Below are 22,575 nucleotides of genomic sequence, written 5' to 3' on the forward strand. Positions count from 1 at the left end.
CAAGAGGCAAAAGAGCCGGTATTCTGACGAGACTATGTTGGCGAGCAAATCAAACGCCTCTGCCCTCCATTCTATTGGTGAACGTACATTCAATACGAAAACAAACTGGACAAATTCCGCTTGAGACTATCCTATCAACGGGATCTGAAGAACTGTAATATTCTATGTTTCTCGGAGACATAGCTGAACAAGGACATTGACAATATGCATCTTGCAGATTTTTCCATGCATCATCTGGATCAAACGGCAGCCTCAGGTATTTGTATTTGTATTTATTAAGGATCCACACATCAGCTCTTCCTGGAGTCCAGCATCGTTAAAGCAGTTATATACAATTTAAAATATTACATGACATTTCATAACTCTTTACCCAATACATTTAGTGTATTCCTTCAGGCCACTACTCCACTATCACATATTTACAATACAACAGCATGTGTACGTGTGTGTAGTGTTTTTGTCTTATCATGTGTATGAGTGCCTGTGTATGTGTCTCTTCACAGTCTCTGCTGTTCCATAAAGGTGTATTTGTATCTGCTTTTAAAATGTGATTCTACTACTTGCACCAGTTACCTGATGTGGAATAGAGTTCCATGTAGCCATGGCTATATGTAGTACTGTGACCCTCCCATAGTCTGCTCTTGACTTGGGGATTGTGAAGAGACCTTGGGTGGCATGTCTTGTGGGGTATGCATAGGTGTCCGAGCTGTGTGCTAGTAGTTTAAAACAGACACCGGTGCATTCAGCATGTCAACACTTCTTACAAAAACAAGTAGTGATGAAGTCAATCTCTCCTCCGCTTTGAGACATTTACATGCATATTATTAACCTCACTAGGGTATGTGGGACGATAGCGTCCCACCTCGTCAACAGCCAGTGAAACTGCAGGGCGCCAAATTCAAAACAACAGAAATCCCATAATTAAAATTCCTCAAACATACAAGTATTTTACACCATTTTAAAGATACACTTGTTGTAAATCCAGCCACAGTGTCCGATTTCAAAAAGGCTTTACTACGAAAGTACACCAAACGATCATGTTAGGTCAGAGCCAAGTCACAGAAAAACACAGCCATTTTTTTCCAGCCAAAGAGAGGAGTCACAAAAAGCAGAAATAGAGATGAAATGAATCACTAACCTTTGATGATCTTCATCAGATTACACTCATAGGACTTCATGTTAAACAATACATGTATGTTTTGTTCGGTAAAGTTCATATTTATATCCAAAAATCTGAGTTTATATTGGCGCGTTATGTTCAGTAGTTCTAAAACATCCGGTGATTTTGCAGAGAGCCACATCAATTTACAGAAATACTCATAATAGACATTGCTAAAAGATACAACTGTTATGCATGGAAGTTTAGATCCACTTCTCCTTAATGCAACCGCTGTGTCAGATTTCAAAAAAACTTTACGGAAAAAGCAAATAATAATAATAATGCAATAATCTGAGTACAGCGCTCAGAGACCAACACAACCCAAACAGATATCCGCCATGCTGTGTAGTCAACAGCAGTCAGAAATAGCATTATAAATATTCACTTACCTTTGATGATCTTCATCAGAATGTACTCCCAGGAATCCCAGTTCCACAATAAATGTTTGTTTTGTTTGATAATGTCCATCATTTATGTCCAAATACCTCCTTTTTGTTCGCGCGTTTAGCCCAGTAATCAAAATTCAGGAGGCGCGATCACTAGGTGCAGATGAAAAGTCAAAAAGGTCCGTTACAGTCCGTAGAAACATGTCAAACGATGTATAGAATCAATCTTTAGGATTTATTTTACATAAATCTTCAAAAATTTTCCAACCGGAGAATTCCTTTGTCTGTAGAATTGCAATGGAACGCAAGCTAAATATCACGTGAACGCGTGTGGCCAGCTCGTGGCTCTCTGGCAGACCTCTGACTCATTCCCCTCTCATTTGCCCCCACTTCACAGTAGAAGCCTCAAACAAGGTTCTGAAGACTGTTGACATCTAGTGGAAGCCTTAGGAAGTGCAATATGACCCCATAGACACTGTGTATTCGATAGGCAAAGAGTTGAAAAACTACAAACCTCAGATTTCCCACTTCCTGGTTGGATTTATTCTCAGGTTTTTGCCTGCCATATGACTTCTGTTATACTCACAGACATCATTCAAACAGTTTTAGAAACATCAGATTGTTCTCTATCCAAATCTACTAATTATCTGCATATTCTAGCTTTTATGGCTGAGTAGCAGGCAGTTTAATTTGGGCACGCTTTTCATCCAAAATTTCCAATGCTGCCCCCTACCCTAGTGAAGTTAATGCTAACTCTCCATGTACATTTAAGGGCCAGCAGTGCTGCCCTGTTCTGAGCCAATCATACAATTTTTCGAGGTCCCTCTTTATGGCACCTGCCCACACGAATGAGTAGTAGTCCAGGTACGATAAAACTAGAGCCTGTATGACCTGCCCTGTTGATGGTGTTGTTAAAAAGGCAGAGCAGTGCTTTATTATGGACTGAGTTCTCTCCATCTTAGCTACTGATGTATCAATATGTTTTGACCATGACGTTTTAAAATCCAGGGTTACTCCAAGCAGTTTAGTCACCTCAAGTTGCTCAATTTACACATGATTTATTACTAGATTTAGTTGAGGTTTAGGGTTTAGTGAATGATTTTAGTTTTTGAAATATTTAGAACTAACTTATTCCTTGTCACCCATTCTGAAACTAACTGCAGCTCTTTGTTAAGTGTTGCAGTGATTTCACTCGCTGTAGTAGCTGATGTGTATAGTGTTGAGTCATCCGCATACATAGACACACTGGCTTTACTCAAGGTCAGTGGCATGTCATTAGTAAAGATTGAAAAAAGTAAGGGGCTGCCCTGGGGAATTCATGATTCTACCTGGATTATGTTCTCAAGAGGCTTCCATTAAAGAACACCCTCTGTGTTCTGTTAGACAGGTGACTCTTTATCCACAATATTGCAGGGGGTGTAAAGCCATAACACATTTTTCGATAATGTCAAAAGCTGCACTGAAGTCTAACAAAACAGCTCCTACAATCTTTTGATCATCAATTTATCTCAGCCAATCAATAGTAATGTGTGTAAGTGCTGTGCTTGTTGAAAGTCTTTACCTATAAGCATGCTGAAAGTCTGTCAATTTGTTTACTGTAAAATAGCACTGTATCTAGTCAAACACATTTTTTTTCAAAAGTTTACTCAAGGTTGGTAACAGGCTGATTGGTCAACTATTTGCACCAGTAAAGGGGCCTTTACTATTCTGGATAGCGGAATGACTTTAGCTTCCCTCCAGGCCTGAGGGCACATCCTCTCTAGTAGGCTTAAATTGAAGGCATGGTAAATATGAGTATCAATTTCGTCTGCTATTATCCTCAGTAATTTTCCATACAAGTTGTCAGAGCTTGTCGTTGTTGATAGACAACAATAATTTTTCACTTTTTCCACACTCACTTTACGGAATGAAAAATGGCAATTCTTGTCTTTCAAAATTTGGTCAGATATACTTGAATGTGTAGTGTCAGCGTTTGTTGATGTCAAGCCTAAGTATGCTAATCTTGCCAATGAAAAAATAATTTAAGTAGTTGGCAATATCAGTGGTTTTTGTGATGATCGAGCCATCTGTCCCTGAGTCAATACATGTTAGAATCACCTTTGGCAGCGATTACAGCTGTGAGTCTTTCTGGGTAACACTCTACAAGCTTTACACACCTGGATTGTACAATATTTGCACATTATTCTTTTTTCAATTCTTCAAGCTCTTGTTGATCATTGCTTGACATCATTTTCAAGTCTTGCCATGGATTTTCAATGCTGATTGAAGTCAAAACTTCAATGTTGTCTTGGTAAGGAACTCCAGTGTATATTTGGCCTTGTGTTTTAGGTTATTGTTCTGCTGAAATGGGAATTTTTCTTCCAGTGCTGGACCAGGCTTTTGTCTAGGATTTTGCCTGTGCTTTGCGCTATTCTGTTTCCTTTTATCCTACAGAACTCCCTAGTCCTTGCCGATGACAATGTAACTTTTATTTAACTAGGCAAGTCAGTTAAGAACAAATTCTTATTTACAATGACGGCCTACCCCGGCCAAACCCGGACGACGCTGGGCCAGTTGTGCGCCGCCCTATGGGACTCCCAATCACAGCTGGATGTGGTACAGCCAGGAACTGCACTGAGATGCAGTGCCTTAGACAGCTGCGCCACTCGGGAGCCCCAAATATAACACTTTGCATTCAGGATATTATTTATTTGACCTTTATTTAACTAGGCAAGTCAGATAAGAACAAATTCTTATTTTCAATGATGGCCTAAGAACAGTGGGTTAACTGCCTTTTTCAGGGGCAGAACAACATATTTTTACCTTGTCAGCTCGAGGATTCGATCTCACAACCTTTCGGTTACAAGTCCGACGCTCTAACCACTAGGATACCTGCCACCCCTTAAATATGTGCGATAAGGAACCAACAACGGTCTTGGAATATCAAACAACAGCATAGTTAAGTGTGAACCCAGGTACACATGTCAAAATGGGGGATATAATTTTTTAAATGGTGGGGTTGCTCTTTGCTGAAAGACAACACTTCCAATTTTGGCTTAAAGAACATTAAATGGGGTTCACACAACCCACATTTCTTGACAAACCCTACTTGTTTTACCAATAATATATACAGTAGGGTTAAGGAGTGGTGCTAGTAAATAAATAAAGTTACCAGAACAGCACACCCATTGACTAGACATTAGAATTAGCTTATTATCATTATCGAAATTAAGGTTCTCGTTACCCGAAACACACCTAAAAATGATGTGATAATGAGAAATGTGTGTTTCGGTAATGAGAGGGCCCTTAGCTCAATCTGTAAACAATAGGATACAGATTATTATGAGTCATCAAACAATTGACAACATCACTGAAGCACATGCTTCATGCTTCCATGTTGGTAAGGTAATGTTTTTTTCTCTCCCAATTTGAGATTTTTAGCTGTTTCAGTAACAAGAAGGCCAAGTGGGGTATAGGGGGTGTCTGAGAATAAGAACCTCCCGGTGAAGGCATATAAGCAAATACATTTACTTAGCATGTGCTCATCTAAGGACTACTCCTCTATATGAGGCATCATCGGTGAATAACACTTTATTTAAAAACTGATTGGAGTTTTTACAGGAACTTGAAAAAGTGTTACGTTAATGAGACACATGTCCACAGACACTGTGTTTGTACGTAATAAATGTTATAGTTTAATGTAAACTTCAACTAGTGTACCAATTTTATGATTTATGGACAAACTACAGCAACATATGTTGTGTTGTAATTCAAATAACTTTGTTTTTTTCTAAAGTAACATTTCCTAAAATTCCCTGAATTTAATCCGGACGCATTTATGTAATGAGAATATTTGCCAAAAATGTGCCATCTTAGTCTTTAGAATTGTCTCATTCTGCAGATGCATGATGGTTTTGTAACTGAACTAACCCCCCCCCCCACCCACCCACCCACCCACCACCACCACATCCACCCACACAAACGTACTTGAAGATCACTCATAGCAAAAAACAGTGTTCAAAAATACACTGACTTCCATATTTACCCACCCACACCCTGGTTACCTAACGAAGACATACTCTCTTTAATATGTCCCCAGTGTCTCTGATGTCTTGCCTCTGTCATTGCTCACTGGGAATTTCCTCTACCAGCACTTTCTCCACGTCAACACAGATATACATAGTTCCCACCATGCAGTGACGCCCATTTACACTCTCAGAATAGACCCTATCCATTTCAATAGCGTGGCTTCTCGGGGTCAAGGGATCACATATACACATAGTTAAACCGTTTGAATAACTCCTAATTGTGTTTGACGCATGGCGTTGCACACACTGGACAGGGAGGTGTGCAGCTGTCGCGGTTGACTCCAGTGTCTCATTGCAGTGTTAGATAACCTTCTCGTAAAGCCAAGGCGTGTATGGACGCAAGCGTGTGTGTGCTACAGGAGCCTGGAGAGAGTGGTGGTGGTGAGGTGGGGGTTTAGGGAGTTAGAGTTTTAGTGTCGCGGCAGCCAGGGCTAAATATGGCCAGACAGACACACTAGGACTGGTCAGCTAACCTAACCCTTTACAAGTGACATGGACAACTGACTTATACAGGTGCAGAGGGGTTGTGTAAGCAGGGGCAAAGGCGGGAGATAGCAGATTAAGGGGTACGAACTGTGTTTTTATGGACGTCTCAGAGAGAGTTGAGGAGCCAGAAATGACTCGTTCGCTTGGTAGCCTGTTTCGACGGTTGCTGTCCAAAGACAGTAAGGGAGAGGAGGAAGAGGAGGAGGAAGGAACAGCAAAACCGGACAGCGATGAGCAGGGTGAGTTCTTTCTACTCCAAGCCAGGGGTTTCAAACTCATTCCATGAAGGGCCGAGTGTCGGCAGGTTTTGGTTTTTCCCTTTCAATTAAGACCTAGACAACCAGGTGAGGGAAGTTCCTTACTAATGAATGATCTTAATTCATTAATCAAGTACAAGGGTGGAGCGAAAACCCTCAGACACTCGGCCCTTGGTGGAATGAGCTTGACACCGGCTCCAAGCCATCCGCATAGGCTCAGACTGAGTAGTTGGCGATAGTGTTCAGTAAGCTAGCTGTAGTAACGAAGTTACTTCAGTGCACGCTCATGTGAGGAGTAACTTTGCCTGAGACCTGAAAACTTGCATTAGCTCCTACCTAGATGACCAGGATTTAAACCAACAGGCTGAGGCAGTCTTGTGGAATTGGTTCAGTGGAGGTGGTTCAGTGCACAATCACATGAGGAGTAACATTGCAGTGCGATGGTCGATATCCAAGATGGCAATCCAAGATGGCAGCATGTCAAGTCATTTGTCTGTCACTAGTAGATTTTAACCGACAAATAACCCATTAATTTATGGTGGAGCAAATCTACAATTTCCTTGTTGTGTAGTGCAAACTGTTTAGTTTTGCTGGTGTAAAGATCGCGCGTCTCCCTCAACTCGGATAAAAATCTTTTTTGCTATTTGCACTTCTTTACTTGAAGTTTACCCAAGTAACCCTCTCTATGGCTGGCTTGGGTTCTATCCTTAGCTTTCCCTCTGAGGAGTGTCTCGTCCAAGCTGCTCCTCTTTGCTCTCCTCCTGGCTGTCAGAGGCAGCTAAACAATCCGCAACCCGTTCTCTCAATCGACCTCCCACACCCAATCTATTTACACTTGCACACACTCACATACAGACTCATAGATACACACAGTCCCTCTCTCCCCTTACTTTCCCTCGGCCTCTATTTCTTACATCTCTCAGAGAAAATGACAATTTTCATGATATTGCTTTGTGCACTGACTTTACTGAACTCAGGAGAAAACAAACATTGCCGCTGGGTGAGTACACCTGACAATGTGCTCTCCCGTCCGTTAGACATTTTGTCTGCGGGAACTCGCTCTTTTTCACTCGGTCCACTCGTCCAAGTGCCGATGCATTTGTGGCATGATGTGAACAGTACAAACTTGTGTCACTACCAAAGTTTAATCGTTTTTAAATGACTGTTGGTTAAAGTCGGTGTCTGATGATTTAAAAATATACTAACTCTATTTTATCAATGTGCCAATCGGGCTTCAGGAAGAAGCATAGCACAATTAAAGCAGCCATGAAGGTTTTAAATGATATCACTGAAGCCATTGACAAAAAACAGCACTGTGTCTCACTTTTTATTGATCTTATCATCAATACTGACAAAACTAAACTAATAGTGTTTTCTAAAGCAAAAAATAGACCTCCGAACCTTTCACCTATTACTACCTGTCAGGGAAATGAGATTGAGACTGTAACCTCATATAAATATCTTGGAATTTGAATTGACGACGGCCTCTCTTTTAAATTGCATATTCAACAACTTACAAAAAAATTGAAGCTGAAGTTGGGATTTTATTTTAGGAATAAGGCCTGTTTTTCTTTTGTATCGTCTGGAAACTCACTTGTAGACTTGGCTTGCAGTAGGTCTCTTAAAAAAGAGAAGCCGTGCAAGGTTATTAAACAGAGGTGCCTAGTTATTCTTCTGTTGTTGATATCAGGTAACGTGCAACCTAACCCTGGCCCTGATATGCAATTTCTCCAAACTCCCTCTGATTTTAAATCTAGATCTGGTTTTGGTAATTTTTCATTTAAATGTATGCAGCATGTTGTCAAATTGATGGGGTTAGGACTTTTGGGCTAAATCAACTGATGCTGATGTAATTGTTTTTTCTGAAACCTGGCTCAGCAAGTCTGTTCTTGATAAGGATATTTGTATAAATAGTTACAATGTGCATTGCAATGATCGAGTTAAGAAAGGGGAGGGGGGGATAAGTGTGGCAAAGTTCTTGTAAGTGTGGCAAAGTCTGACTCTATTTGTAAACAGTTGGTATTTCTTGCTTTGAATCTTGAGGTTTGAATCTTGAGGTTTTAAAGGGTCTCTCTATAACTGTGATTGGCTGTTATAGACCCCCCTATGCTCTCAGTGATGCAATTTCTTCTCTGATGCACCTTATGTCTAAACTTCTTTACAGTGAAATGATCTTGATTGGTGTCGGTTAAAGCCGGTGTCTGATGATTTGAAAATGTTTTGTAATTCTATGAATCTTATCCAGTTGATTTACTCACCCACCCGCCCAAATCTCAAATGTCCAGAGAAATCTACCCTGATTGATTTGATATTGACATCCATAAATATTCTGAGGTTGGTGTTTTTTGTAATGATTTAAGTGCTGTTGTTGCTGTTGGAAATACTAAGGTTCCTAAGACAAACCCACGCTTTATTCGTAAGATACATTTTGCGAGTTTTAATGAGCAAGCTTTCTTTTATGATTTGTTTTATTTTGATTGGTGCAAAATTGAGCTTATCCCTGATGTGGAAACTGCCTGGAAATTCTTTCATGATGTTTTTTCCCCAAATAGTAAACAAACACGCCCCATTCTGCAGGTTCAGAGTTAAAGGGAGGGATAATCCATGGTTTTCTTCTGAGCTGTCTTATATTATTCACAAATGTAATCGAGCCTGGGCTAAAGCAAGGAAATCATGTTCTGATGCTGATTGGCTTCTTTTTAGGCAGCTACAAAACAAGTGTTATTTTCTTCTCAGGAAGGCCAAGTCTGAATATTTTATGTCTGTTACCACTGATAACCTGAATGACCCTAGAAAGTTTTGGAAGGCTATTAAGTCTGTATGGTAAGAGTATTGTTAATGAATTACCGTCATGTGTATTGAAGGACTCTGTTGCTGTATATGACAAAACTGAAATGCTGAATTGTTTCAATAAGCTCTTTGTATTATCTGGTAGGCTGTTTGATTCAGTATCCTCTGTCTCTGTACAACCCCGTGTGGATGAACCAGTGTCCTCTGTCTCTGTACAACCCTGTGTGGATGAACCAGTGAGGGCAGGTCAAATGTTAAGCTTTTTGCCATTCTCAGTGCAGGAGGTACATAAAGCACTGAAATCCTTAGATCAGAGAAAGCCTGCAGCTCCTGATCTTCTTGATCCCTGCCTTTTAAAAGTGGCAGCTGATTTCATAGCTGAACCACTTACGTATCTGTTCATTGAGACTTATTTTAAACTGCAAAACCCTTACATTTACATTTAAGTCATTTAGCAGACGCTCTTATCCAGAGAAGCTTACAAATGTACCTTTTTTTTATATATTTAACTAGGCAAGTCAGTTAAGAACAAATTCTTATTTTTCAATGACAGCCTAGGAACAGTGGGTTAACTGCCTGTTCAGGGGCAGAACGACAGATTTGTACCTTGTCAGCTCGGGGATTTGAACTTGAAACCTTTCGGTTACTAGTCCAACGCTCTAACCACTAGGCTACCCTGCCGCCCCTTACGCACCACTGCACTTTTTATACAAGGGTTGGCTGGCCTTCTAGTCAATCGTAGGCTCAGTCACTGGTGTACTTTTATTTCCAAAGCCATTTTGGGTTTACTACCATTTAATTTGGGCTTTTTTATTGTTCAGACATGTGGTGGGTACTCTCTTCGTTCGCAGGACTTTATCCTGCTAACTGTTCCAAATGTCCGAACTGAATTTGGTAAAAGGGCTTTTATGTACTCAGCGCCATTGGCTTGGAACTCCTTACAAAATACTTTTAAACTGGAAGAACTTGTCCCGATTGGTGTTTTTAAATCGTTGATGAAGGATTTTGGTGCTGATTCCCTGACCTGTCAATGTTTTTAATTTGCTGTGTTACGATGTTGTTATACTCTTGTGACTTCTATGTTTTTCTTTTACTAGATTACCTGTAGTTTTTCATGTTGTCTGTCTGTAATTGTGTAATGACTTGGTGCTGCTTATCTTGGCCAGGACACTCTTGAAAAAGAGATTTCAAATCTCAATGAGCCCTTCCTGGTTAAATAAAGGTTAAATAAAAATTCAAGTAACTTCGTCTGAGTCCTGAAAACTTGCGTTAGCTCCAACCTAGAGCAAATGCCTAAGCTTTAGCTCAACAGGCTGACACAGTCTTGTGCCGCACAGACCCGGGTTCGAACCCAGTCAGTAATAATGCCTATGCACATGGTAACAGCTGTAACATTAAGAGGCCATAATATAGTTGTCACTCACCAGTACAAGTTGAGGTTTCCATGGGGAAAAGTAGTTTAACGTTTTAGGGTTTTGAATAGAAGGCCTGGTTAGTGTAAAGATAAAATAAAAAAGTCTATAAAATTGCCTGGTTAGTTTTCGTGATAGATGATGGTGAATCATGATGATGATGATGATGATGATGATGAGGATGATTATGTGGGAGAGGAGAAGAGGGATGATGTGAATGACTATAATGGTAATTGTGATGATGGTAGTGATGATGAAGAGTACAGTAGTAGCTTGGTCTTAGTGGGATGGCTCACTCTTTACTATCCATTGCTCCTGGCGTAGATTGCAGGGGTAGGAGTGTGGTTGGCAAGGAATTTGTGTTTGTCTACGTGGGGGATGAAACTGTTTCTGTTTTAATTTACAAATATCAGGGAAAGTAAGCCAGTAGGCTGATAAGAGTAAGTGGTATGATAAGGGTAAGCAGTAATATGATGATGATGATGCTCTCTAAAGTATCTGTGACACTGACCCAGTTCCAACTTGTCCAAACTTGCCATCTGCCAATCAAACCTCTTCATCCCCCTCTCAATCCCAGCAATAGAAAGTACACAAGTACTCAGCACTGTATAAAAATACATGAATTATTAGGAGCTCCGATCACCTCTCATATCTGACAACTCTCTGCCCACAATGTCTCACCTCAGAAATATCTGTTTGTTAACACCACCAATAGGACAAACATACGTGCCCCTAATACACACGCATGCACATACACACACACACACACACACACAACATTTGTATTTCTCATACTTTTCATGAGAATATTCGGTGAGTGGCAATAGTCTGCCCATCTGTTCACTGGTAGGCCTATGTGTTGGGTCTATAACGGGGGGCAAAAACGATGAGCCATATATGAAATCCACATTAATGAGGCATACAAGATGATTAGGCACATGTGAGAGGCAGAGATAAAGAACCGGAGGGTGCTACAGTGGTGTGAAAAGCGTCGGGTGCGATGACAATTTGTCATTCACTTCTGTCTTGTCTGCCTAATGTGTCTGTGAGAGAGCTGATTGTTCGTTGCCTATTCTCCCTGTGTGTGTGTGTGTATCAACGGGCCTTGACCATGAAGACTGTGATGTATTTATAGCAGGCAGTAGCAGTAGCGGCAGTATAGGTCCTTTTTCTATCTCATTTCAACACTCAAGTCAGAGATTTCATCACCCTGTAAATCTAGTGTGTGCCTGTATGATGTGGTTGTGAATGGAGGAATCTATGGGCATAGATAAAGAGACAAAACTATGGAAATATTGATGGCTATTTTCTAGTGCTATGATGAAACAAAATACATGTTCAGGTTGTCATCATGCAGTCATGAAATAAGTGAGGAGGGTATTCTGTGTGGCACAGAGAGAGGTTGCACAATGTTTACAATAGGACCACAATGAAACTGTTAGCAAAACGTAATTAACACGATTTGTTCTGTATCATATTTAGCAAACAAGCATGGATTTCATACTTTTCAATATTATGAAATCATAAAATGACTCTGCAGTAGGAATGAAGGTAATGTAGTACCCTATGAAGAGAGCTGTGTGTTTGGTGTTTAGTTGCGTTGACTGTACGTGCACGCAAGTACATAAGAGAGCGTCGACCTCCCATCCTTTTCCCCCCCACACATTTTCCCAAGATGTGAAATAATTAACCTGGGATGTGTTTTATTGTATAGTTTTGGAATTGTGACATTATGTACTTTTGAGGAAAATAGACATTTCTCAACTCATACCCTGACTTTATGAAGGGATTATGTTTTATTTTTATTTTTTAAATTTTAATAAAAAAAAAAAATCATAATACAAAAATCAACTTACATTGCTACATCAAACATGTCTAGCAAACCAAACACAGGTATTAACAATACTCAAACCTACAAAAAATATCAATAAAAATAAAATACAAAAAAGAAACAATTTAAGTGCAATTATATTCACTCTGAAAAGATCTTATTATAATGATTCATGAATATGTTATTCTTGTTGTTATTCACTAGGGTTAATGTTTTAATAAGATCATTAAATTCAATCAGAAAAATTGGTAATTTTGGTATAGAATTTTGGAATCTTTGTTTGTGTATAAAGTATTTTGCAACAAGAATACATTTTTTTACAATAATTTTAGTGATTTTGTTATCATTGCAATAGTAACATATTATATATTTTATGTTTAAAATATAGGCAGTGTTCATAATGGTAAATAAGTACTTTGCAAGGTTTTCCCAAAATTCTGACACATTTACATTCAAAGAACAAGTGAGTGTAACGACTTTCGTCCTCGTCTGAGGAGTAGTAGCAAGGATCGGACCAATGTGCAGCGTGGTAATTGTCCATAATGAGATATTTAATAACTCAACAGAACACTGAACAAAATAACAAAAGTACAAACAACCGAAACAGTCCCGTATGGTACTAACACAGGAAACAACCACCCACAAAACACAATAGAAAACAGGATACCTAAATATGGCTCCCAATCAGAGACAATGACTGACACCTGCCTCTGATTGAGAACCATACTAGGCCAAACACATAGAAATAGAACAATAGAACAAAACATAGAAAAAACAACATAGAATGCCCACCCCAACTCACGCACTGACCAAACTAAAATAAAGACATAACAAAGGAACTAAGGTCAGAACGTGACAGTGAGACAGATTCTCACCTTCGTTTTCACAGAAAACGCAGATATCATCAATAGCCACAAATTTGGAAATCATAGAATTACATGGATATATCTTATGTACAATTTTGAAGTGCACTTCCGTAACTTTGTTTGGTATACAGTATTTGTAAGGCCTTTAACCATGCATTTTTCCAGACAATGTGAGGAATAAGCATGTTCCAGAAAAACTTTCCTTTGTGAATGAAGAATTTGTCATATATTTATTACAACAAGATTTCTCAAGTAAGCCCACGCCTTCCAATCTGAGTTCTGGATAAACTTTGTGATCATTCCCAAAATTAAGATGACTTTTCATAAGTGTAGTTAGACCACTGGGAACAGCTTTGATCACAGAAATAAACTATCTGAAAGGTATTGGAAACTCTTTCAATGTTATAAATTGTTCATATGTGAGAATATTACCCTTGTTGTCGAAAATATCAAGAACAAAGTCAATATTCCTCTCATGCCAGCTGGGGTAGAACAATGACTTATTCCTTACAGTTATGTCTGAATTATTCCACAAAAGAGCTTTATGAGGGGAAAAATTGTGCAGGAAACATATTTTCCAGGCCAGTAAAGCTTGTTGGTGAAACCTAGCCAATTTAGCAGGTAATCTTTCAGGAATATAATTACATTTCAGTAAAAATTGAAGACCTCCCCATTTATTAAAAACATTATTTGGAATGAAATACCATATTGAATCAGTATCGATCAAACATTTTTTCAACCAGTTTATCTTGAAAGTGTTATTTATGTCAACAAAATCCAACACTTCTAGACCGCCTTCAGCTCTTTGTTTAGAAATGACAGATTTTTTTAGTTTGTGAGACTTATTTTTCCAGATGAAGTCAAAGTTCTTATTGATCTCTTTACAAGTAGCTGGATTTACACATAACGATAATGAGGGGTACACAAAACGAGACAGTCCAACTGCCTTGGACAGAAGTACTCTCCCAAGTATAGAAAGATCTCTTTGTAGCCAATTATTAAATATATTTTTAGCTCTTAATTTTAGGAAAGAAATTCAAATGTTGTCTAAGTGGTTTTTTGACAGATGTATTCCTAAATATTTAACAGTCCTTTACAGGAATATTTTCAATTTCTTTATCATCAGAGTCAAATAAACATAAGATTTCACATTTAGAAACATTCAGCATTAATCCTGATGCAATAGAAAATGCCGTTATAGCATTAAGGGCATGTGCGACCTGGTCTTTGTCTCTTAAGAAAAGAGTAGTATCATCAGCCAGTTGGGAAATTTTGATTTCTTTGTTAAAAATGGTTAAGCTATACACATTTGCATCATTCAGAATATCTAGAGAGAAGTTCCACAACCAAAATGAATAAAATGGCGAAATTGGGCATCTCTGTCGTACACTTCTGTTGATACTAAATCTTTTAGAAGTATTAAGGTTTAGTAGCACAGAACTATTTATATCTTTGTAAAACATGCGAATTACTTTAGTAACATTTTCACCAAATCCAAAAAGTTTAAGAGACCTAAAGAGAAATTCATGTTCAATTGTGTCAAAGGCTTTACAGAAGTCCAGAAATAGGACAACCACATCTGAGTCAATTGCATCTGAATAATCTATAAGGTCCAAGACTAAACGAATGTTAGAGCTTATGTGACAGCCCTTCATAAATCCTGTTTGAGTCTCATTTATAATGGTATCTATTCCTTTCTTTAATCTTTTGGCATAAACCAGAGCAATCAATTTGTAATCAACATTTAATAAAGTAATTGGTCTCTAATTGTCAAGGAGAGAAGGGTCTTTATCAGGCTTCGGAATCAATGAAATAAGGCCCTGTTTCATAGTGGAGACCATTTCCCCATTTTTAATGCAATCTTAAAACATATTGAAAATCGGGTCTTCGAGCAACTCCCAAAAATGTCTATAGAATTCAACTGACAGGCCATCAGAACCAGGTGATTTCCCCTTTTTCATTGAATTCAGAGCCTCTCTAATTTCTCCAATTGACACAGGTTAATCGCAAACTGAGTGGAAATCATCCTCAATTACAGGGACATAATTCTGAATGTGGCAAATGTAGCTTTCACAACCATCTTCCTGAAATTGAGAGCTGTAAAGGTTTTCATAAAAGGAATTGACAAATGATGATATTGTAATGGGATCTTTGCATAAAACATTGTTAATTTTGAGTGCAGTTATAGATTTTATTTTGTAGTTTCTCTTTTCATGTGCAAAAAAGTAACTAGTGTTTCTTTCCCCCTCTTCGATCCATTTTGCTCTTGACCTTACAAAGGTCAGATCCGTGTAAGTTTGTTCTAATTCTAGTTGTAAAGACCTGAACACAGACTCCTCTTCTTCAGATAGATTATCTTTCTTTAGAAAACTGTCAAGCTTGCTCATCATCTCCTTTTCTCTATTGTTCTTTAATTGCATCAGCTCTTTGGCGCGTTTAATGGCTACCACTCTGACTTTATATTTGAAAAATTCCCATCTACTTCCATGACCCAAGTCTTTTCTTGCAAAAATATCTTTAGCTAATGATTTGATGTTTTCAATGAGAGCAGTATCTTTAAGAAGTGTATTGTTTAATTTCCAATATCCTCGAGTACCTTTTGATTTTTTAGTAGCTTGTAAATTCAGGGAAATCAAGTGATTTCAGAAAATGGAGCCAACTGATGATCTACATCTATAACAAATTGTAACAAAAAAGGGGAAATTAGGAATAAATCTATTCTAGATTTATGTGATATAGTTTTGTTGGTCCAGGTATAACCCTTAGCATCCAGATTGAAATAGCGCCAGGCATCCTCAACACAGAGATCCTTGCATAATGTAATGATAATGTTACTATTTTGAGGGTTTTGACTCGTTCTAGGAGGAAAACGATCAGCAGATGCATCAGGTGTTTCATTAAAATCCCATGAAATAATTAGAAAAAGCCTCTTGAGTATTTGTTGCTTAAATCCTGTACTTTCCTGGTAAATTGGGTAAAAAGGGTCTTATTAGGAGCATGTGAGTTATGTCCGTATACATTACAGATGATGAAAATAGCATTGTCAAGTTTAACAGTTACTATGACCCATCTGCCTTGTGAAGATGTGGATTCTAGAATGCCGCCTTTAAACTTGTGAATAAGTGTCAAAACACCAGCAGAATGATTTGATCCATGACTGAAATAAGCCATATGTCCCCATTGTGCTTTCCAAAATTTCAAATCACTTTCACCCGAATTCGTTTCCTGTGATGTAGATGGATGTGATGGGGAACCAGGGTTCCCCTGTGACAGCTGCATTTGCCTCTGTCCTCAGCATGATACCGCCCCCTCCTGGCTAAATGATTACCTTGCATGGAGCTGTGAGCACATTCACCTGAATAGACATCAGTAGCCTGTATTAGGCCTATATCGGGCAGGTTTACATATACTGGAATGAGTCTTATCCTGGAGGCAGAGATGTGCGATTTCCGCTAGATGTGCCAGCAGCAAAGTAAAAATGGCCTATATCGTAAAAATTCATGAAAACAAAAATGAGCTTTTTGGTCTTAATTTAAGGTTAGGGTTAGGGATTAGGTTAAGGTTAGGGTTAGGGTTAGATTTAGAATCAGATTTGATAAAAGGAGGTCCCTCTATGTTCGATTCTACTATCCGTGTATTGGCTTCACTCTTCTAAAATAACCAGATATCATGATCTTCTCTTGATATGATCATCTTGTTGAGCTGTTCCAACGATTCACATGACGATAGCCCTATGGCCCCAGTGCAGGCTACCTGCAGGCTACGTTTCAATGTAAAAAGCCCAACATTCCTAGAAACAATTTATCTAATGTTATCACTCGGCATACTTAAATGTTGCCTATAGTATAGAAAAAGCTAAACGTGATTTCATAGTCAAATGCATTACTTGCACACTCTCCCCTTTCCCCTTGGCCACACATATAATAAACAGCTACTGATCCCACTTCTGACACCAATGTAATGAAACAGCAGGGAGCAGGTCTCGAACCCTCGACCTCCTAGCCCGAGGTCCGGCGCGCTATCGACTTTCCCGCTTAAGCATGCTCGAGCGGCAGAGTCGATTTCCGCGCTTATAAACACAGGGTCGTTACACTATCATGTTCTGCGAATGTGTTATTCTACTCACACACATTTCTCTCTTTTGCTCACCTTCTTCTGAACCATGACAATATAGCCTATGTCTCTGCCTCATACTTCTGAACAGCCGAAATAAAAACCTGCAGCGATTTGAATGAACAAACGTTCAAGGCCATTATGAAGGATACAACATTCTCTGTCTTTTGTAACATATATTGCAGTTCTGCTTAGCCAATGTTTGTAATCACGATTAAAACATAAAACATTAAATCGCTAATTAGACTGTGTGTCCATGTCTCGCTTGTGTTTTATGTGCTGCTTGATGTAACTCCCCACTTTAGTTTTGCGTTTGCGAGTTTGTACAAACATGTTGATAATTTATTTTGTGCACATGTCAATAGCTGCATGTAGCCTAACTACCTACCTGAAAAAATAACATGAAATAGAGCTTATTCTTAATAGCCTACTGAGGCATGGAACGCAGTAGTTCAAACATGTCGACCATGACCTCCTCTATGTACAACATGAAGTGTGTAGGCTACACCAGACAAAGGCGTTCATTGGGGAAGCGGCAGTGGAGCATTGAGGAGCAACCGGCGGCTACCTACAAAAAATAATATTGCACATGCGTAGAACTATCCGTATATTTAGCCACGGCAAATCAGGTTTCCAGCAAATCCGGAACAGCAGCCACTTCAATAATCAATAGCTTCCCTCTCTTTCACCCTGACATGTCCTGGAATCTCTCGCGCCCCAGGCTTTTCGCGCCACTATAGCCAACCACCAAGGATGAACAAGGCGCATTACCTCATCCACGGCGATCCTGTCACTACCCTGCGGTTTAACTTTGGCGTGCGCGCTTGCACCAGAAGAGACATCGTTTTGTCTGAGAGTAAAACCGAACCGAGGCACCGGCTATGGGAGATTATTCTGACGTCCTTGTAGCATAATTTGCAATTCATGGAGCCATGGGTGTTTTTGTTGGAATTCTTATCAATGAAAAATATCTCAAGATGTGTCGGTCTAATCCATCGCGTCCCTTTGTCGAGGCTTTTCTGCCGTTTTCGATCTGCTGAGGGAAGCCAGAGAATTGGATAGCACGGTGGTCGACATGAGGTGGCTATGCTTCAATAACCTCCATCGTAATAGAGCGTGTCAGATTGCGTGAATTGACGAAGGAACACAATAACCCAAATCAATGAAGATTCTGAGGCTTTTCCTGAAGAAAGGTGCGCATATGCTGCAGTGTCTCTGTGGAAAGCGATCGAAGTCGACTACAACCACGAGCGGTGAGACATCTTGCATGCTTCTTTCTTTCAGTGCGACGGAGTCTGTTCTCAGTAGTGGCGTGGGGGGGATTTGCTTCTGCAACGGTGTGCTTTTAGCAGTCTAATTGTCTCAATGGGAGGAACAGTGAGAGACGTAAATTTGAAAAAAAAAAAAAAAATCAATTAGGCATTATGGTCGACTCATTACCATTGAAACAAAATGCCTCTTTTATCAGCAGTTTTACTCAATCAGTGCGACCAGCTTGACATCTTATATTCAAATCAGTGGAGTCGCATAAATGGGCTACTGAGAGGCAGTAATTTCATACAGCGTGAGCATCTATATACATTAGCCATGCCACTGATATGATAATATTTCATAATCTTGTCTTTGATGTGTAAGTCAATGTGATTTTATCAGAAGACATGTTTGTGCGTTGGAGTATGTCAGTGTGTGGATACGTTAATGGGTGTATGTAAGCCTAGACTTTCAAGTGCAAAGTTTCACAAGTCAATAGTGTATTGTGTGTAGGATAGATTGCTTCAAACAGTGGAAGAAAGCAACTGCATTCAGGAATTGTATTCTGGGGTGCTGGTATTCCACCCAGCGAAAATGTCCAAAGTCGCCAAATGGGTGCAGACTTCTATGTAGTAATGGATTGACTGACACAGGAGCTGGCTGTGCAGTATGCTACTTGTACCTTTTGGCCATGTGTCCCCACATATATATAATGAGAGAGAGATGCATGTAGCTGACATTCAAATAACTACATCAAAGAGTTTTTTTTCTACTTCTTCTAATACTAAGACCTCAATAAAACAAAATTTACATATATTCTTAGGGTATTTTGACAGGGAGGAAATCAAAGGTGATACAGGCAAGTGGGAGAAAAAGATTGAGAGGTTGGAGTCAGTGGCGGTTCTAGACCATTTCAACTGGGGGGGCCAAGCTGGGGCCAGTTGTACTGTTAGAGGGGCCAGTTACATTAGACGTTATTGTTGTCATATCGTTTTCTTCACTGCATTGCAGGCATTAGCAGGCAAAAGACCATGTTCACAATCATCATCGTTGCCACTGTCTAAAAAGAATGATATCAAAAATTAGTTGTGTAAAAATTATTTCATACTCCACATTTAGGGGGGCCACAAGGTTGTCACAGGGGCACTGGCCCTGGAATTGAACCCTGGTCTCTGATGAGGAGAGGAGCGTTGGTGATTTTAGCATGTGAATCTTGGTGGGGTAAAACCAAAAAATGTGGGACGCATGCCAGCAAAGCCACTACACAACACCTAAACAATACATGAATTCAAATCAAATCAAGTTTATTTTATATAGCCCTTCGTACATCAGCTAATATCTCGAAGTGATGTACAGAAACCCAGCCTAAAACCCCAAACAGCAAGCAATGCAGGTGTAGAAGCATGGTGGCTAGGAAAAACTCCCTAGAAAGGCCGAAACCTAGAGAGGAACCAGGCTATGAGGGGTGGCCAGTCCTCTTCTGGCTGTGATTATAACAGAACATGGCCAAGATTTTCAAAATGTTCATAAATGACGAGCATGGTCAAATAATAATCAGGAATAAATGTCAGTTGGCTTTTCATAGCCGATCATTAAGAGTTGAAAGCAGCAGGTCTGGGACAGGTAGGGGTTCCATAACCGCAGGCAGAACAGTTGAAACTGGAACAGCAGCAAGGCCAGGTGGACTGGGGACAGCAAGGAGTCATCATGCCCGGTAGTCCTGACATATGGTCCTAGGGCTCAGGTTCTCAGAGAGAGAGAAAGAAAGAGAAGGAGAGAATTAGAGAGAGCATACTTAAATTCACACAGGACACTGGATAAGACAGGAGAAGTACTCCAGATATAACCAACTGACCCTAGCCCCCGACACAAACTACTGCAGCATAAATACTGGAGGTTGAGACAGGAGGGGTCAGGAGACACTGTGGCCCCATCCGATGATACCCCCGGACAGGGCCAAACAGGAAGTATATAACCCCACCCACTTTGCCAAAGCACAGCCCCCGCACCACTAGAGGGATATCTTCAACCACCAACTTACAATCCTGAGACAAGGCCGAGTATAGCCCACAAAGATCTCCACCACAGCACAAACCAAGGGGGAGCGCCAACCCAGACAGGAAGATCACGTCAGTAACTCAACCCACTCAAGTGGGACGGCATGAAAGAGCACCAGTAAGCCAGTGACTCAGCCCCTGTAATAGGGTTAGAGGCAGAGAATCCCAGTGGAGAGAGGGAATTGCACTCAAACAGTGCCTACATAAAGCTGTCGCAACAGCACAGTCCCAACACCTTACCACTGCTACACCTGGCTTTCAGTGGAGCTTTGTCTGGCAGCGAAACAGTTCATTCAGCCTCATTTACTGCCTTTAAAAAGAACATAGCTGATATGGCTGACTTGCTTAAACAAATGTGGGTTCTACTGACAATTGAGATGTACAAACTACGGCATAAGGGGACGACAAGCGGATAAGAGGCAAGCCGTAATTTCGATGAAGACATTAATGAGCGAGCGATGGACATAGTCAATATAACTATTTGTTCAGCACTTTTAAAAAGTACAGCGACAGAATTCTGAACATGGGCCGTTCTTCGTGTACTCCCTGTACAACAAGTCAGAACCGTAGGATAAATAAAGGGGGCATATAAACAGACAATGAAAGCTCTTACAATATTCAATGATTTTTCTAAAACAGGTTACATGTGCACCACCAAGTTAGAACAGTTGGTGAAAATAGACCCAAGTTATTAGGGTGAGGCATGTGGGCTACTAACAGCTTACTACACAACATACACTTAGTATTACTTTCTTAGCTACAGTATGCATACTATATATGCTCCCTTGCATACGATATAATTTATGCAGCAGCATACAAAACACTTTTGGACTCACCTTGTGAAGGTTGCGCAGCGGTCCTTTGTGGGCAAATTTTGTCATCAAAATCTGTCATTCTCTGGATTTATGGTGGGAACTCTGGGGTGGGGGGGGGACGGACCACGATTTCAAATAAAATTGTATTTGTCACCTGCGCCGAATAGAATAGGTATAGACCTTAGTGAAATGCTTACTTACAAGTCCTTAACCAACAATGCTTTAAGAAGTAAAAAAATTGAAAAAAAGTGATAAGTAAAAATAAATAAAAAGTACTGCGCCGTAGGCACTATCGTCTGTGGTGCCTTGCATTCGGAGGCTAAGCAGTTGCCATACCAGGCAGTGATGCAACCAGTCAGGATGATCTTGATGGTGCAACTATAGAACCTTTTGAGGATCTGAGGACCCATATCAAATCTTTTCAATCTCCTGAGGGGGAATAGGCATTGTCGCTCCCTCTTCACAACTGTCTTAGTGTGTTTGGAACATGATATTTTGTTGGTGATGTGGACACCAAGGAACTTGAAGCTCTCAACCTGCTCCACTACAGCCCCGTCGATGAGAATGGGGACGTGCTCGGCCCTCCTTTTCCTGTAGCCCACGATCATCTCCTTTGTCTTGATCACGTTGAGGGATAGGTTGTTATCCTGGCACCACACGGCCAGGTCTCTGACCTCCTCCCTATAGGCTGTCTCATCGTTGTTGATGATCAGGCCTACCACTATTGTGTCATCGGAAAACTTTAAGATGGTGTTGGAGTTGTGCCTGGCCGTGCAGTCATGAGTGAACAGGGAGTACAGGAGGGGACTGAGCACGCACCCCTGAGGGGCTCCCGTGTTGTGGATGTGTTGTTCCCTATCCTTACCACCTGGGGGCGGCCCGTCAGGAAGTCCAAGATCCAGCCTTTCAAAGCACTTCATGGCTACAGACGTGAGTGCTACGGGTCGGTAGTCATTTAGGCAGGTTACCTTAGTGTTCTTGGGCACAGGGACTATGGTGGTCTGCTTGAAACATGTTGGTATTACAGACTCAGTCAGGGACAGGTTGAAAATGTCAGTGAAGATGGAGGCCTACAATCCTGAGTC

General features: G+C 40.2%; 1 protein-coding gene across 3 annotated transcripts in view; it reads left to right on the forward strand.

Annotated features, from left to right (window-relative positions):
- The window catches only part of LOC129832482 (fibroblast growth factor 12-like), a 111,054-nt gene that overhangs the window by 19,594 nt on the left and 68,885 nt on the right, over positions 1–22,575 (forward strand). The window contains exon 1 of one of the 3 annotated variants that reach the window (XM_055896587.1): positions 6,091–6,337. The exons of 1 other annotated variant lie outside the window; for it this stretch is intronic. In XM_055896587.1, coding sequence (XP_055752562.1) covers positions 6,196–6,337 — 142 coding nt within the window. In that variant the 5' untranslated portion in view covers positions 6,091–6,195. Of the gene's footprint in view, positions 1–6,090; positions 6,338–17,961; positions 18,621–22,575 lie in introns of those variants that run through there. One more of the 3 variants, XM_055896588.1, reaches the window with a different exon arrangement.

The sequence above is a fragment of the Salvelinus fontinalis genome, chromosome 33, assembly GCF_029448725.1.
Source record: "Salvelinus fontinalis isolate EN_2023a chromosome 33, ASM2944872v1, whole genome shotgun sequence".
Lineage (NCBI taxonomy): Eukaryota > Metazoa > Chordata > Actinopteri > Salmoniformes > Salmonidae > Salvelinus > Salvelinus fontinalis.